The 17,500-nt window shown below is 40.2% G+C and overlaps 1 protein-coding gene across 3 annotated transcripts in view; it reads left to right on the top strand.

Annotated features, from left to right (window-relative positions):
• LOC137983641 (uncharacterized) overlaps window positions 1–17,500 on the top strand; it is a 25,649-nt gene that overhangs the window by 2,738 nt on the left and 5,411 nt on the right. Inside the window, exons 2-7 of one of the 3 annotated variants that reach the window (XM_068830795.1) lie at window positions 5,797–6,078; window positions 10,866–11,024; window positions 12,844–12,933; window positions 13,693–14,078; window positions 15,432–15,496; window positions 16,674–16,715. In XM_068830795.1, the coding sequence (XP_068686896.1) occupies window positions 10,951–11,024; window positions 12,844–12,933; window positions 13,693–14,078; window positions 15,432–15,496; window positions 16,674–16,715 (657 nt within the window). In that variant the 5' untranslated portion in view covers window positions 5,797–6,078; window positions 10,866–10,950. Of the gene's footprint in view, window positions 4,490–5,796; window positions 6,079–10,865; window positions 11,025–12,634; window positions 12,747–12,843; window positions 12,934–13,692; window positions 14,079–15,431; window positions 15,497–16,673; window positions 16,716–17,500 lie in introns of those variants that run through there. The other 2 variants (XM_068830796.1, XM_068830794.1) reach the window with 2 other exon arrangements.

Raw genomic sequence — 17,500 nt, 5'->3', positions numbered from 1 at the left:
TCCAAGCGCCCAAAATGGGAAAATTACAGAGGTGACGATATGACGAACCCCCTGAGATCATTATTCAAGGGCAATGCTGATTTCCGCGAGGAAATGTTTGAAAAAACAAAATCGCTGGAAAACACTTTAAAGCAGCTGCGTCCTCCACCACCGCTATTAAAAAAAGGGCCAAGGAACAAAACCAATGAAGACCTCCAAAGAACAAGCCAAGGAAATAACGTTTCTGTTGCGTGGGAAGGCCATGAGCAGAAAGTAGGTCGGGAGCTATTAAGAGGGAAAAAGGAAACAGCAAATATTACAAACGTTAGTGGTCGTGATTCCGAACAAAGAGAGACACTGTCAACCAAGGAACGTTCATCACATATATCTCCTGACTGTAAATCAGAACCTGTGCCCAGACAAATAACAGAAGGTGATCACAAATCGTCTTGTGGAGGATACGCATTTGATCACACGTCTATGCCAAAAATCGTTGCGGTTCATTCCATTTCAAAGTATGCCGAAGACGAGGACGAATGGGAACGAAACAAAGCTTTCATTTCCAAAGTTAAAGCTCTTGAGGAAGGGAGAAAAAAACTCGTTCAAACCGCACTTGCCCAAACTAATTCAAACCCACATAAAACACGAGACAGCACCTTTCAACTTGTTCGCGTTTCTAAGGAGGTAGATAAACTCAGCAACGTAAATGACAGTGGCGTGGTCCAAGAAGAAGTCTCCTTCGAGCGTTATGTGCTCTATCACTTACTCTCCGAACACAACGGGAACGTCGAACAAGTCAGACGCGTTCTCAGACAAACTTTGATTCAAGAGTGGTTGTCCTATTGTAACGGCGACGTCGATCCGAAGCTTCAGATATTTAACGGAGTGAATTTTCATGAGCTTCGAGAGCTTTACGAAAGGTGGTGCCAGTTACAAAGAGACTCGAAGAAAAATCACTTCAGTGAAGGTAAAATTCCAGATATTTGTAACAGTGAGAATATGATAGGGTCAAATAACATCCAAAGACTGCTCGATTCAAAGAATGTAGAAAAACAGTTCAGAGGTACTTGGTCCTCACAAAGGTCTCTGAATTCTCAACACCACGAGGAAGCTCGTTTGGGATTCAAGGGAGGAAACTGTTCGACTAACAGCAATTTGAACTTGGATACTCGAATTTCCCGGATACCTATTAATTCATTGCACACTTCTCCAAGTTTTCAAGAACGAGAAAGAAATAGTTTCGTTGCAGAAACCACGAATAAAAATAATCGAACGGGAACTTCTTTTACGCAGTTATCAACTCCTCAAAACTCCTCACAATCGAGACCTTTGAGTCACTTTGCTAACGTTAATCGCAACATTTTGACAATGAATTCAGATGCGAGTAGAGAAAGCAGTGGTTTTCAACACGTATCAGGTGGTTTTCATATGTCACCCGCTGAGCATGCCCCAGGACAGGAATTTTGTCGCTCTCGGGAACAAGTCGTCGGGGAGTGTTCTGCAGAGGGTTCTGACTGCATGCAACACCAGTCCAAGATTGTTATTCAGGAACAAGAAAGGGCTGATGGCACTAACACTGCCTCTGTTACACTTCTACACATTTCTCAAACTAACACAAAACAAGGTTGCGAAAAAAACACCTGCACCGATTTAGAATGTAGAGCTGTCCAGTCTAAGCACCAGATAAAACACAATCGTCCAGAATCACAAAGCAAACATAATGTGCGTTGTCAAGAAGACAAGGGAACTTACCTCTGGCGCTTTAAAAATGGAAAGCTTATCAGCGACAGCATGCCATGCATCAAGGATGGAGAAGTAATTCGAGAATTTGATATGCAAAACCTCTTTTCCGGTCAGCGGAAAATCACAGAAACAACGCAGACACCTTTAAAAGCAAAAACAGGGACGTCTACCTCCGAGCCACAACCCCAATCCCAGACGCTAAGTTCACTAAACGACAGGAGCTGCCAGATTAAAGGGGGACAAACTCCGCATAATATTCAGGCAATTCAAGAACAACACAAAAAGGTGTGTGGTGCTGCTACTTGTGGTAAGCCGTGTTTCTGTGTTTTGGGAACTAGGTTTGGACAACAGCGCGCTGAAACAGAAAAAAGTTCAATTCAACGTTTGCAGCAGTTGGTTGATAAACCAACAAATAAATCTCATGTAATTCCAACTCAAGATCAACGACCTTACAAGGATGTTCAAGATTTAAGGAGGCATTCATTTACCCCTAGTGTTCCTTCCAAGGAACAGGACTTTCCTCTTTCCAATAAACAACGAAATGACCAAAACATTCAAACGTATCACGCGAGTTTTACTGCACGCGACGTTCAACCTTTTGCTGGCCTTGAAACTTTCCCCAATGCAAATGGGAAAGAAATTCACGCAAACCGACAAGGAGTCAGTCATGCACGAGAGACATGGTTCTCTAGTGTTGGCGCCGAAAGTTTGAGCAATCATACGAAGTCAAAGCAACCCCTTTTTGCCGATCACGGTAGTCACTGTAAAAAGAAGGCTGACGAGAGGCCCAGTGCTGTCACTAACACAGAGACTCACATGCAGCTCGCTGAAAGCCGAAATTTATGCAGCAGTGTACTGAGACACCATCCACTAATTGCGTGTATGGATACCTCAAACAGTGAAAAGGATGATCGAGCGTCATGTGGTACACAAAAGAAATATGGCAACGAATCAGCTTATTCAAATGCAAATGCACAAAAAAACCAATTTCAGTCCAGGTTTAACCCATCGAGTAATGCACAGAGTACTGAGCCATCTTTTCCTGGCCTTTACCACTCACGTAGTCAGGACCCAAATCAGGAATCTACCCATTACCCAAAAGCTTTAAGCAATGCGCAGAAAAGAGATTTCTTAATATTTAAAGATAACACCGAAACATTGCATGCACAGCCAAACCATACTGCTGGCCTTTTTATTAAATCTACTACACAAACTAACCAACGACCAGAGAATTTCAATGGACCATTTCAAGATTCACAGAGGGTAAAGAGCAATCAACAAGCCAATACTGGACTCAACAGTTTTCTTACTGCATTTCCAAATCGATTGAACATTCATACGTCAATTTCGTTACAAGATAACTCCCAGTCGGTTTCCATGTCTCGCATCTCACAACCAAGGGCAAAAGAACATGCAAACGCTTGCGTCAAGGCAGAAATTTCCGCAAATGCTAGCCTGCAATCTAAATCAGGCTCAGATATTCCACCTTCAAGTAACGAGCAAGTAAACCGACAATGGGATCCCATTTCTTATTCTCAACATTACACTCAGATGGCAAACCAAAATCCAAGTATAAATCTTAAAACACTACTTTCTGGACAACATGATCAGGAATCTACTCCCAGTTCTCTTGATTCGAGCAAACGGCAACTTCCCCAGCCAACCGAATCCACTGTTAGTAATCAATTCGAAGCACAAGCACGAAAACAAGCTATAACCAACACCACTGAAAAAGTGGGAGAAAACGCATATGTCAGTATCCACATTTTACAACCACCTTCCACCTTGGTTAAGGTCGCATCCAAGGTCGATGCAACATCAACACCAACGCCAGAACTGAATGCATCCTCCAACCACTCAGCAGATAGTAGACGGTCAATGAAATGTACGTCCGTGAAGTCGGAAAAAAGGAAAGACACACAGTGCAGATATGCAACACCAGTGCCTCCAAAGAAAGCAAGCTCTTCACTTAAGCAGCTCGCCAAAAAGGTTATCGAGACTCGAAAAAGACACGAGATGGAAAACATTCCATGGAAGAAGAAGATCCTGAAATCTCTTGAGGCAGTTCTAATGAAGCGGCTCAGGAAAACCGAAAAAGATACTGGGATTAAAGCTGATCTTGAAGACGGTATCGCAGCGGAAAAAGAGAAAAATGTGAATGACAAAAAGTGAAAAGAACAAACTACAAATTAAAAGAAAAAAATAAGGACCGTGTCTCTCACGATGCCGTCGGCGCCACTTTAGACTGAGCCGTGACTTTATGGCCGTAATAAAAGATTTGAGATCAGTCTCCTTAATGTGCCTGTTATGCGTTGAAGTGCTACTATGATCAAAAAGTAACTTCTTCTTTTTCTTCAGATTTTGAAAGTGTGTTTGCTTAACACCTGAACTGCAAAATGTTGAGCTGTTTGAGCTTGTTCAAATTTTGAGCTGTTTAGTTTGAGTGCAAGGTTTGGATTTCACGGTCCGCCATTATACTCACGTTCAAAATTGACCGATTGGGCCTCAGAGGGTTAACCCTCTGAGGGTTGGGTCTAGGAAAAAGTGAGGTCATTTACTCATTAGCTTAATATTTCAGCGTGTAAATGCAACTTATTTGATATGCAAAACGGGAGTTCAAAAGTCTGAAACTCTGGTGCTGCATATTAATTCAATCGCGTATAAACCCATTGCATTCTTAAACTTGTGAGTCTGTGACGTCATTTTCTCCTCGATCCAGCTCTCTCAAGATTTTAAAGTTAGTAATTGCAGACCATTAAATAGGAAAATTCCAGTTAAAATATACAGATGTCCTTTTTAAATCAAGGCTTAAAACTTGGGTTACTTAGTGTTTAGTTAACATAGTTTTGAAATCCAAAGAAAAAGAAGAATTGATTTTTTTGGTAATAGTAGTACTTCAAGTCTGACGGTTGCCCTCAACGTGCCTAGACACCTCGTGCTGAAAATTGCTCCACCTTCCTCTTCCCAGACCAGTTCTTCCCTCAACGGGCAATGACCCATCCCACTCCCCGAGTGTTTCCCTGGAACAAGTCATGATAATAAAGTGCGTTTCCAGCGAAAAAGAAACCATATGGAGACGTTATGGGTGGGATAATTTTGTGATCGAAGGACATCAAAAGTTTACTGGATGTATTGCCCTTAAGTGCAAACGAGGCTTGGTGGTGAAATTAGCTGGTCAGACGTCATCACGCATAAGGCCTATTCATAGTAGCAAAAAGATAAGCACTTGCATTCTATCAGAAACATTCGTTTTCTCTAGTTTGAACCCAAGAATATCATTAGTTATGTCAGAGCTAGCGGGTTTTTCAAGTGAATCAAAAAAACGGAACTGGAGGAATCTACCAATTCTTAACAACAAATATTTCAGTATATAGTACACAGACAGCCTTTAAAGTAGCGCTAACAGTATTAAGTATGATATCGAATACCAACTGGATTTAAGCCTTGCGGTACGAAGTAATGAAAATCGTCCATACCTCTAGAATTCTCAGCATGGTTATGGGAATAGAAACTGATTTGAAGTTTTCACAACGAAAAGTAAGGTTTGTCAAAAATAAGCAATGGCCACAACTGAAGAGTTCATTGTGTCATTTAAAGTGGCGAAATGAAATGCCGGGTTCATCACAGAATGAGCATAATAGATAGAGGCAGACAAGGCCTTTGCAGATTTTATTTTGGAATGCTCCATTATAGATACAGTTTAAAATCCTGCCGGATTAGGAATTTTCAACCTTAAATTAAAGGAATTCTATTATGTCATGTAACAAACCAAACCATAGATTTTGAAATATTCTTCAGCTGATATAAAAATGTGTATCAAATATTTAACAGTTATTACACTCACCGAAAAGAAAATCATTTAAACTGATATTCCCATCCTAATTGTCATTTGCCAGAATTATGGTCACCACGGAGCCTCTTACATGAGTTTATTCGTGACTTATTCTCATTGAATATTTATTTAAACGTCACGGTAATATCGTTAGTACACTGGGAGAAAACTGTTCCAGTATTCAGGTTGTAACAGTAACAAAATTGAAAGTAAACAAAGCGTTTGTTGAATTTATGCCGCAGAAAAAATTTCGTCCTGTTACCTCGCTTCATTGCTTCAACTATTGACTGAGTCATACATGGATGCCACTCAAGAAACAAGACGGCGGAACGCTTCGCACTTCAACTGGTTCCCAGTTCCCCCTATGAGGGCAATTCACATGTGACCCAAATTACCACAAAATGTGAGAAAAACCGTAAACTGTTTAAGTTGAAGTAGATATCTGATTTGGTACCTTTAAAGGGAAAGGATTTTACGCTGGTCCTTTAATGCAAAGATAGTTTCTTCTGTGGATTCTTCTTGAGGTAAGCGAAGCAAATATCGGTTTACACTAAGTACGTAATGTAAAGGCTGAAATACTCCGGATGACCTAGTAAATGTGTGTAGCATGCACCCGAAGGCATAAGAAGCTATTCCTCTGTCAGTTATTGGAAATCCCAGTCTGAACCGCCATCTTTAAAGTAAATTTAGTCGAAGTTCTATTAAACAGCCTGTTGGAAGCGATACATGTTTACAAACAACTCAGTGATGATGAGATCAAATGATCCTGGTTTTAACTCCATGAGTAATTTGAGTATGGATTGGTGTTTGCTTTCCCGTGCATGGAAAAAGTGATATTTCTAATAATATTTAAGTAACTTGAGTTAAGGAGACAAAAAAAGAAAAGATTAGTTTTTTTCATCCGGCTTTGACAAAACCTTTCCTTCCTCATTAATGATTCAACGCAAGTTCCTTTGGTATCACTGAAAAACAAATGTGGGAAATGCCAAAGCCAAACAAGTCTGCTTCTTTTGTTAGGAAACTAGTCTTAAAATAAAGAACGTTTATTGTTTTATTTCATAATAAACCTACATCAATGAATGTTTGAATTAGTTGTATCGCCTGGAGTAAAGGTTTATCACGAGTACCAGTTGTTCACCAGGTGTAGAAACCTTCACTTGACTTCTTTCATTAACGTAGCCTGGGAGACATACATTTATAATTTTACCACCTGATAAGTTTTAAATTGTTGGTAGCGGGAAATAAAAAGATCTTTCATTGTGTTCTTCAATGCTTTTAAAATATCTTGTGAGTTGGAAAAGTTATTAAATAAAGTGCAAACCAATTTCACCGAACATTCTTCTTTATGGTTGATGGTTTTTGCGGACATGTTTAGCCGGCGTTCTAAAATTGAATTTGCTATTCATAAAGAGAAAAATAATAGTCCATGTGTAAGTCCAATGGCTTATGTGTTAATTATGCTTAATTGGTTTTGCGTTCGACATTAGTTTAGGAAAACGCAATAACTAATCTTGCGTATCCTGTGCATAGGCTTAGCTTTAGCAAGTATTCGTTTTTCGTTCGTCTGGTTTTCCAGTGCCATCTTGAATTTTTTAGTAAAAACCTCTCCGGCAATTTTAAAAACGTCCTGCTTCAAATATTTAGTTTTGTGACGTCATCACCTCTTTACTACAAACTTTCCATTTTTACCACATTCCACATGCCTGACATGTTAATACTCTCAACAGACGTTCTTTTTTACGTAAGTGCATCGTCTTCATGGTATCTCGGCTCGTCAAGTGATTCCAACCTCCAAAGTTCTCCCAATGAACGCGCTTCATAATTGTTTTATAGCAGCGAAAGCAATTGGTTGTCCTCCACTTGGGTAATTGACCTATGCTCAGGAATAAGGTGTCTGAGAACCGCAAAACGAAATTATACCAAATTCAAAATCGAAAACAAACCCAGCTTGATCGATTAACCCTAAGAGGGCTTACTACGCCTTTCATAAATACATGATTGATAAATAAGGAATTAACGAAGGTTTTAATTAAGTTGCATATGTCGCGATGGCCGTAGACTTCATAATTCTTCCATATATGAAGATCTCATTGACTAATTTGAAAAAAAATGTTTACAAACACTGGGGAAAAAACAAATCTATCAGTTTTCAAGTATAAATATTTTCAGTTTTCTTCCAGTTTGTATAGTGACTATGTTTCACAGAATTATTTATCTTCTTTAACTCACGTAAAGCCTCGCTGGAGAGGACGTCATTCTTGGATGGGTGATTACTGACATTAATATTGTTAAATCTACCTGGAATCCACCGGCCGAGAGGAACTTAGTCTAGCGATCTAATAATAAACTTTTAGTGCCAAGTCTTCTGGAGGTGGGGCACTGATTGGGGACAAATCAAATTTATATCTGGAAATATTCAGGGACCGTAGCCAGAGTAAAACATAATTGAAATTTTAAAAAACGTTTTCTGGCTACAGCTCTTTTTTAAATACAAGCTTTCGACTGTGATCTACAGTTTTCGACGGGCGGAGATCAAACTTACTCATATCAAAATCACAGCAGAGTTGGTTTTTGAGGAGAGGGCAAAGCGGACTAATAATACCCGGAGAAAGACCTCTCGGAGAAGAGTAGAGAACCAATAAACTCAACCTACATATGACGCCAACTCTGGGAATTGAACAGGGCCAAACTGGTGGGCGGCGAGTGCTCTCGCCACTGCGCCATCCCTGCAATGCTCCCCCCGGATTTACCCTCATAAAATTTATAAGCCCCGTTATTCCCTGTAACCAGATCAAGCCTGCCCCAGGTTTTCAATCAATGCAACGGTTCTTTACGTAAAATAATGTTTGTTGAATGAGAAAAGAAAATGTGTACATCATGAAATTACAGGCGGTTATGAACTTCCAACCGCCAATATATTTCGCTATTTATTTTTACGAATCATGTTTTTGGAGGTGGAAGTGGAATAATGAATAACGGCATAATTTTAAAAAAGAAACGACTGAGGTATATTTGGTTAAAACATTTGGAATGAAGAATTTTACGGTTTTCGTTAAAGAATAACGAATTCGGAAATTGAATATCGAACAAACTTTGAAAAAAAAATGGAAGGAATCATGAATAACTGAGATCCAGTACAGTATTCCGCTTTCAGCCCAGACGTGCTTGGCCGTGAAAAGCGTGCAAAATCTGTTTTTGAAATGTTTAAAAATTTCATCTCACCTGAATTCGATGAATCTTATCAGCCAGGTGAGCCTCACGTTTTCCAGGAGTCGTCAGCTGAGTTGGTGAAAGATATGAAGATTAGTCGCCAGTGCTTTGAGCTTGCCCATACCAAAATAAAAACCTTTGAGGAACTTATTCAATGCTACATGGAAGACAGCCGTATCTTGATTTCCCTAAACTGAACACAAACTGCACTGAAATGTAATTTAAAAGGAACATTAAATTAAAGGCAGTGTGTGTAACGCAGCTTTTAAAACTGCAGCACTGTGAAATAAAGTCGCCCGCATTTAAATCGCCGAGTTTTTAGGACGGCGTGAAAAGCGTGCAAAATATGTTTACAAAATATGCAAAAATTCTCACCTCTTCTCGACTAAATGAAACAGTAGTACCAGTTGTTGAAACCCATGAAGATTCTTTGTGCTGGCCCACACCAACATAACAACCTTTGAAGAACTTATTTTATGCTGCATCGTTAATATTTAGTTTCTCAGTCGAATAATAAGTTCCAAGCCAATATAAGAAGTTGAAATATTCTGTCCTCAAGTCGACCAAAACTACATGAATTACAAAGTCGCTGAATGTTTGCGATGTTTGTCGCTCCCACAGCTGTGATTATGACGCTTCTGTCCTCCTCTGACCACGATTAAACGACTTTACAAACTTTTGACAAAAACAAACTTTACAGTTGATTGATAACGATTATTATAACTGAGAAACTTTCTGCTCCTTTTCTCGTCGTCGAAACCAACAAAAGCTGCAACATTCAAGGGTTTTCGCGCTCTTTTTGTTCAGTCATGTGATCAGTGATGACTGGAACTCCGCTGTTTACAAACCTGAGACTGCGGGTAACTCAGACTTTGTCCGCAATTTTCTAGTTTGTTTCGCAGACTTTCCCTCTAAAATTTCACGGATTTATTCAATATTTGACTCCCGGGTCACGTAAAGCATTACAGTGTTTTATTATGTGACAATATTATGGAGATGACGATCTTAGAAAAAAAGAGCAACTTTGTCATCTGGCCCTTAGTCAGCACAGCCCTTGTTTTGCAGTTTACTGTGATTTATGCTTCGTTCGCCGCCGTTACCTATGTCACGGCATTTTTACAGAGCGAACTATTTTTATTGTGGTTAAAAAACAAACAAAACAAAAGCAAGGCATCGCAGTTAGACTCGCTTTGAAAACGAGGTTCAAGTCATTCGATAGCTTTCAAATGCAAAACCAAGAAAGTGCGCGATGAAATCGAGTTTTCGCCGAGAACTAGCTGCTTTTAAATAACAATATAACAAAGAACTTAAATGGCCTAATTTTTGTATGGATCTCTTCATGCTAACATGGAAACCTACGATCCCGGCCAAAAAGTTAGGCTAGGGATCACACACCTTTTCACTCCTCTTTTTGGTTCATCGCTACGGATAGTCTACTTCTAAGTCCTCCATGACCGATGAATAAAAACACTGAGGACGCATATTTACAGGTTTAGCATCCATCAGAGGTGAATATTTTCACAATACCGGCAGGATGGTGCCTGAAATTTGAAACTAAACAATAGACAGAGTAGTAAACAAGTCATCTTCTTGTTAGAATTTGTGAATGTATTCACTTCGAATGGAGGCTAACCCTGTAAAAATGCGTCCTCGGTGTTTTTTTATTGAACGGTCATGGAGAACTTGAAATTGGACTATTCCAAGTCAAGTCCAATTTGCCACCCACAGATACCACCTTACGAGGATTCTCCCTTCCTCCACTCCCCTAGGCAATATTGAAAATCATACATTGCACAACATTTTCCATGATAAACCTTTTCACGGTTTCTGACGCCATATTGGTTGGGGGGTAAACACGGCTTATATTACAGTGAATGTATGGGGATTTTTCAGACTTTGAACAATTATAAATCCTTTAAGGTCTGACGGTTATAGATAGCGAGAAAGCCTCTCAAAGAGCACTTCTATTTAGATTATTTTCGTGAAGTATGGAGATCAGAATCAAGCCATAACTGACGACCGTTAACGAAATTTGTAAATTTCAAATTATAAACCTTTGCAATCAAAATTATGCTTCATTATGAAATTGAATTTCCTTCAGGTGGTGACCATGAAACACAATATCAAGAAGCTTGCAAGGAGTCGCCATCACGTGTTGGGGAATTGCGTGACTGAAGACTTGACGAATGGAAAGAACAGCGCTGTACAGCGATTCTTCTGAATCTGAGGATACAAATTTGGACATATACAACTCACACAGGTATTGATCCGATGGTGAGGTTTTCTTCGATCCATTTTAAGTCCGAAGGACCTTCCTTTCATTATCAGGCGCCCACGCAATTGCAGCAAAATGTTCTATTTTTTTCAAAATTGGAGCTGAAACTCATCCTATTCCTGTTGTAGGTCTTAAAGTCTACTATTGTTACGAGTATGTTTGTGGTAAGGTCAGCGGCCAGGAACCCATGAGTAGGAACTTGCTTCTCCATATAAGCCTTATGAGTCAACCTTTGCGCGTATCTTTCCATTTTTAGAACGCCACGAACACTTGAAATGGCCAATCAGAATAAGGGTATTGTCAACTGAACGAAGACAAAATTAGCCCAAACAATGTATGCAAATAGTCCATTTTACAGTTGTTTGCTCAGCGACCAAGCCTATGAATGGCTGCGAGGCTGCCGGTGACCTTGCATTGATACAGACCTCACTGCTTTTATCATGTAAATTGTGTTGTTGTAACGCTAATTAGTCCATATTAACATTACAAAAGCATGAAGGTTTGTATCAAAATAGGGTCACCGGCAGCCTCGCTTCCATTGTTAGGCCTGGTAACTTAGCCACAACTGTAAAATGGTCTATTGTTCAAATGGACCTCTTTAAGTTGTACCTTTTGTTTTCCCATTTCAGACCACGTAATGTTCCCAAGAGAATTTTCCTTTTGTTTTTTCATAAGTTATGCATACATATGCACGTGCATAAGACGACATTTGAAAGAAACTGTTCCCAGAGTAACCGTCACGTGGTCTGAAATAGGAAAGCAAAACGTACAAGCTAAAGAGGTCCATTGATGTAAAGGGTTAGGGTTAGTTCTAAAAATAGAAAGATAAGCGCAAAGCTTGACTCAAGGATATAGTCTATAGGAAGGCACCTAGTCATCGGCTCCTGCAGCGGCTGATCTGACGAAAACTAGTAAGACGTATTCAGTCATCGTATCTGTTTCCTCGCGATTTGCTCACCCAGACAATTTTTCGCAACATATGGTGTCAGTTTAAATACTTATCAATTGAGTGCTTTCGAATCGCGACCAAAGAAATACTTTGGCGTCTGAGAATGAAATGGAGCAATCGTAGAGTAGAAGGAATTCCTCTAGCCATCACCGGACGAGAAATGGAGAATGAGTGAACCATAATTGCTTCCGATTGGATCATAAAATGACTGAATACTTTTCAGCCAATCACTATGCGTAAAAATTCAAAAACTAATCAATCGTGAAATTGCTTTGGTATAAAATAAAGTTTCTCTCGTTCGTTTCCAGAACAGCGAACTGAGGAACTTAAACAAGAAGTTCTAGTTTCCAAGTGTTTGGGGATGTCAAAAAAAAATAAGGAATCCATCCGGCGATAAACATTTTGTTAATGAACAGAAAGAGCACTTGTCAGATAACTTAAGGAGCTTTCAAATGCCCGTCAAGGTTAAAGTCAGCCTGGATTGGTCGTTTTGGCCTCTTAAAGATGCTGTCACGCAGCTAAAAATGACTGTTGTTGGGCACCAGTCTGTTTTCCTACGAAAAGCGGGTAACACTGTGTTCCACGAGATTTAATCTATAGAACGGAAGTGCAAAATGAGAGGGATTTAAAAGGAGAAAACAGGGAATAGGTCATCAAGAGCTCCGCCAAGAAAGGGCTCTGGGTTTTTAAGAATGTATCACCCTCTGACGGGGAAAATCAGCGCAGATGTCTTATACTCCTCAGGTCAACATTAACAGGTATCAGCATTGATGCTGCACGGCGAACGTCATGCTTCTTTACACCAGAGGAAATTTAATACTTTCTACATACGCGCTTATATTTCCCTTTCTTTAGGTTAGAAAGCATAGACACGGAAACTGAAGATACGAGCGATGGAAGCGACCAAGAAAACCGATTTACCAGGCTGGCGACCAACAATAAAAGGTTAGAAGTTGTAGACTTTGCAGTTTGTTGCATTAAATATTCATGTGCGATTAATTACACCGTGAACATCTGATCCACTCGAGAAGTAATTAGAGCGAAGTGTTTCCAAAAGCAACGGTGCTTCAACTTCCTAATCTATTTCCAGAGTTTTTTAAAATGTTCATTGCGTGGTTGGGTATATTCGTCAAATGACCGACGCCGCTTTTTGTTGGAAAACTGCGTATAATTAAACAAACGATTGATTTACTTGTTGTGGGGATTAAGAGCACATGAAAAATAATATTTCTTATCACAGACGTGCTCCTATCATTACTCTTCATTACCGGTCACGACAGTTCTTGAAAACTTCAGTGTAGCATAAAAGCACACAACGAGACCCCGCCTATAGATCTTATTCCAAAATGGCCGTCATTTATATATTCTTTTGTTTTTATTCAAATTAGCCCTTGATGCCTCGTTCTTGAGCTGCAAATTCAAAAGAATATTTTTCCTTGAACGAGGCATCAAGGTCTAATTTGAATGAAAAAAAAAAGAATATCTAAATGGCGGCCATTTTGCAAAAAGTTGTATGACATACTTAGAACTTCGTTGAAATCGATGTTCCACGGGGTCGTAACAAATACAACATGAAACCGAGGCTGATATCGTGGTAACGAGTTCATCGGATTTGAATTCCGACGAGTAATATGAACGATGGAAGAACAGATGAACCAGCAAAATCATGGCTCTTGAAACCGCATGCGTTTTTTTAAACTACAGGGGTGTTCTGCCTAATTCACAAAACAACTATGGAATCGTTCCTGGGACAACGGAAGATCACACAGATCAGCCCCAAGAGCATATCTCCAGAAAGGGAACACCAACATCAAATTCATCTCCCTTTGATACAAAACCGGCCAAAACGGAACCCTCCCAGAGAGAATCTGACGCTCCTTTGGCCGCCAGAGCGCATTCCCCTGAGGAAGGAGATGAACTCTTTTCTTCTGAGTACGTGGACAAGCTGGTGGCGTCGTTTTGGTCCAAAGTGGATCAGAAGATTGAAACCGCAGTTTCACAGTACCAGTCGAACCCTCACGCCAGCCAGCAATCCGATACAGAAAACAATTCGCAAACCGAGGAAACCTCGAGAGAGCACGCACAAGATGGTAAGACTAAAGTGTTAGAGCGAGACTATGAGGAATCAACTTCCCGAGTTTTTGTCCACTCAGCTTTAAAATAGCTTGGGCTTGTTACGAATCAAAACAAAATGGAACCATCTTTATAGAGCGATTTTCTTCCTTCCCACTAAATTCATGACAAAGGGGCTCAGAAGTTAAGGTAAAAATTCTGAAAAGTTTCCTTGCAGACAAGAGGCTGGTTTTCTCTAGTGACGAAAGCATAAGCACAAGCAACATACCCAGACGCATTGACTTGTTGCAGGAACCCATGACCCGGAGCCTACAGCTCCCATACAGGGCCTATGTAACGGCATTTTTACAGACCGATCTATTTTTAGACTATCTTTTCCGGAAAAAACAAAGGCAGTTCCGGTTCGGTGACCCTATGACGTCAGCTTAATTTCTTGTAATTGGTCATCGGGCTCCTGTGAGAGTCTCATTCGCGGGAAATTCAATCTAAAAAGAAATCGGTCTGTGAAAACGCCGTGACACGAACACAGTAGAGTTGTAGGCTCCGGGTCATGGGTTCCTGCTTGTTGCTAATTCACTACTTGCACAAATCCCATAATGCACCTCCCTTACCCCCTACCCCCCCCCCCCCCCCGAAAAAAAAAAAAAAAAAAATCTGCATAGGCATTGTTTTCGACTTCTCTTGGGACATTTTCATGTCCCAGGAGAAATTGCAAACAATTGTTATCCAAACGTTTTGGGGGGTAATAGAAGTGTATTATGCGGGATTGTGCAAGTAGTGAATAGACCATTTTACAGTTCTGTGCTCAGTTACCAGGTCTTTAAATAAAAGCGAGGCTGGAGTTGACCTTGCTTTGATACAAACCTCACTGCTTTTCTTATGTAAACAGAAACTTTTTAGCATTACCACACGATTTACATAAGAAAAGCAATGAGGTTTGTGTCAAAGCTTGATCAACTCCAGCCTCGCGTACAGAAATGTAAAATGGTCTACTGCCTAAACGAAAGGTGCTGATTATGCAAAATCTTATTGTAGCCTGCTAGAACCCACTGTATTTATGCGACAACCTATAGCACCTAAGCTGATAGCATAAGGCTTTCCTCAGGTGGCTTTTGTTTCGCTTTTCCTTTATGGCTTTCGTTACCTGTACTATTTTCGCTCCCAGCGAGAAAAACCTACGTCACGACACGATTCCCTTTTATGTATTGCATACGCTTTGACTGTAAGGCAAGATTATTAAACTCGTTCCCTGGGCTACTCTCCACCGACGGTTGGGCAGACGGGAGAAAAGCACTGGGAACAAGGTTGTACCATTGCCACAGGGGAAGTGTTCAATAAAGTTTCATTCATTCATTTATTCATTCATTCAGATAACAAGAGTTCTATGGCCAAGTCCCGTGGCGGGGTGTGCGTCTACATTTGTTTTATATTCCAGGTAATCATATATTCCAATAAAACTCTGGGCACAGTTATTCACAGATTGGAAAACGTTGTTTGTTGCACAATTATTACGCATGCTCAAGGTTAGCTACACAAGGCCTTAAAATTTAGTTTGAATCAAATGACCTATTCACCGCAAACGTTTCAGCAGTCTATTGCAATGACACGGTGTATGCATCACAACCAGTTCCCTGCGTTGAAATTGAGGAGTTCAAGGTTGCTTCGAAAATGCAAGGATAACGAGTAAATGAAAGCAAAAGCTAGCACCTTCGGACTCGTTGACGAAAATCAAGTAAAATCTTCCCCTTTACATCGCATTACAAAGGAACTCTTTGCTTTCAAATCTTTGCAAAACAAGATGAAAAGTATTCAGAATGTCACAAAATAATATGTTTAAAATTTCCTGCTTTCCGGTAATTTTGCATTCCAAGACATCAAGGACCTTTCGCGTAAAATAACTTCCTCTCTCTCTAAATTATGAATGCAAAGAAGCATGTGACGTCATCTAAGGCCAAAATGGTGGTGTGTGACGTCAAGCTGTGGAAAAACCTTAAATAACAATGACCACAACCAGGTTTTTCTGAGCCTGCAAGACTGAGCACCTCCAGCAAACCATTAGGGAGCTTAAGCACGCGCGTTTCTGAGACGCGGACGGCAACCGGAAGAGGACACTTCTCGTGCCAGGACAGTGGTGTCTCCCAGATTTTTATACGAATCATCTCTAATGGAGAAAAGATACTTAGCAATGTAAATGTGGTTGTCTGAAGACAAGTTAAAAGGGAAAACAGCTCACTTCCGGTTGCCGTCCGCGTCTTAAAAACGCACGTGCTTATGCTCCCTATTGTTTTAACAAAAACCGCTGGTCAGCAACCTTGGTTCTGGTTATCGCTGTCTAAGGTCTTCCCTAGCTGTAACCATGACATTTTTAACTGCCAAAAAAGAAAATACACTATAGCTATACACAGCCGAAGGTGCTCATTTTTGCCATTGGGTTTAGAATTTCAGTTAACCTTCATTTAATTGAGAAAGAAACGGAACTGTCTCAGTTTGCGTAACGTCCCCACAAAAGCAGGCAGGTTAGAATTCAAGAAGTTCAAAATTACCATCTACTTTAAACAAACTTGGGACTCACCCTTTTCCCGATATCTAATGAAATTTTCCTTTCTCTCCAGTTTATAAAAAAGATTTTCGACCTGTGTAAAGACAAGGGAAAGGTAAATCCACTCAAAGCGAATGGCTCGGAACAAAGTGATGAAAAAAAGAAACACAAAGCAAATACTTCCAGAAACGCAGAATAATTAGATGCCCGTTCGGAATGATAAATATGACTTTAACCTTGAGTTTACTTGCCTCTACTACAGTGTCCCTTGAAATTTACTCCTTAAAAAAAACAGTTGACCTAATATCAACCCAAACTCTGACCCTTTGCGTTGCTGTAAATGGAAAACTGGCTTTTAGACTTCTTTCGAGTTGATCGGCGCATCACCTTTACTTATATTATAAGTGACAAGGATGTTGATGATTATGAATGTTCACGCCCTTTCCTTTGGATCACCACTGATTAAAGGGCCACCGACAACCAGTGTCCTTTGCGCGCCTTTGTTGTTGTTATTATCCGGGCAATCGAATCGGCCGGTTCGCTTCAGAAACATCCCGTGAAGAAAGACTTCTGCGAATTCGCTGTTCGATTTGTTTTTTAATCCAAACGCCTTCCTCCTTTCGTTCCATAATCTTAAGGTTGAAGTAGTGAGCCAAATAACATGGCGCTTTTCCTTCCTCGGCGGACGACCTTTCTTCACAGTTTTCATCTCGCTTTTAACACGAACACAACACCCAAATAACGCCAAAAATACAATATTTAAACATTAAGGAAAATATTAACAAAGTTTGAAGCTACTGGGCATCCAAAACACGACGATGTGAGGCGATGGAATTTGACTTTTCAAGAAATACTAGTTTCTGTATTACAGAAAATGGCGCCGATAGCTTGCACGCCCGC

Source organism: Montipora foliosa, chromosome 13, assembly GCF_036669935.1.
Source record: "Montipora foliosa isolate CH-2021 chromosome 13, ASM3666993v2, whole genome shotgun sequence".
NCBI lineage: Eukaryota > Metazoa > Cnidaria > Anthozoa > Scleractinia > Acroporidae > Montipora > Montipora foliosa.
Note: the sequence above shows the minus strand (reverse complement) of the source record. Positions and strands in the feature narration are given on the sequence as shown.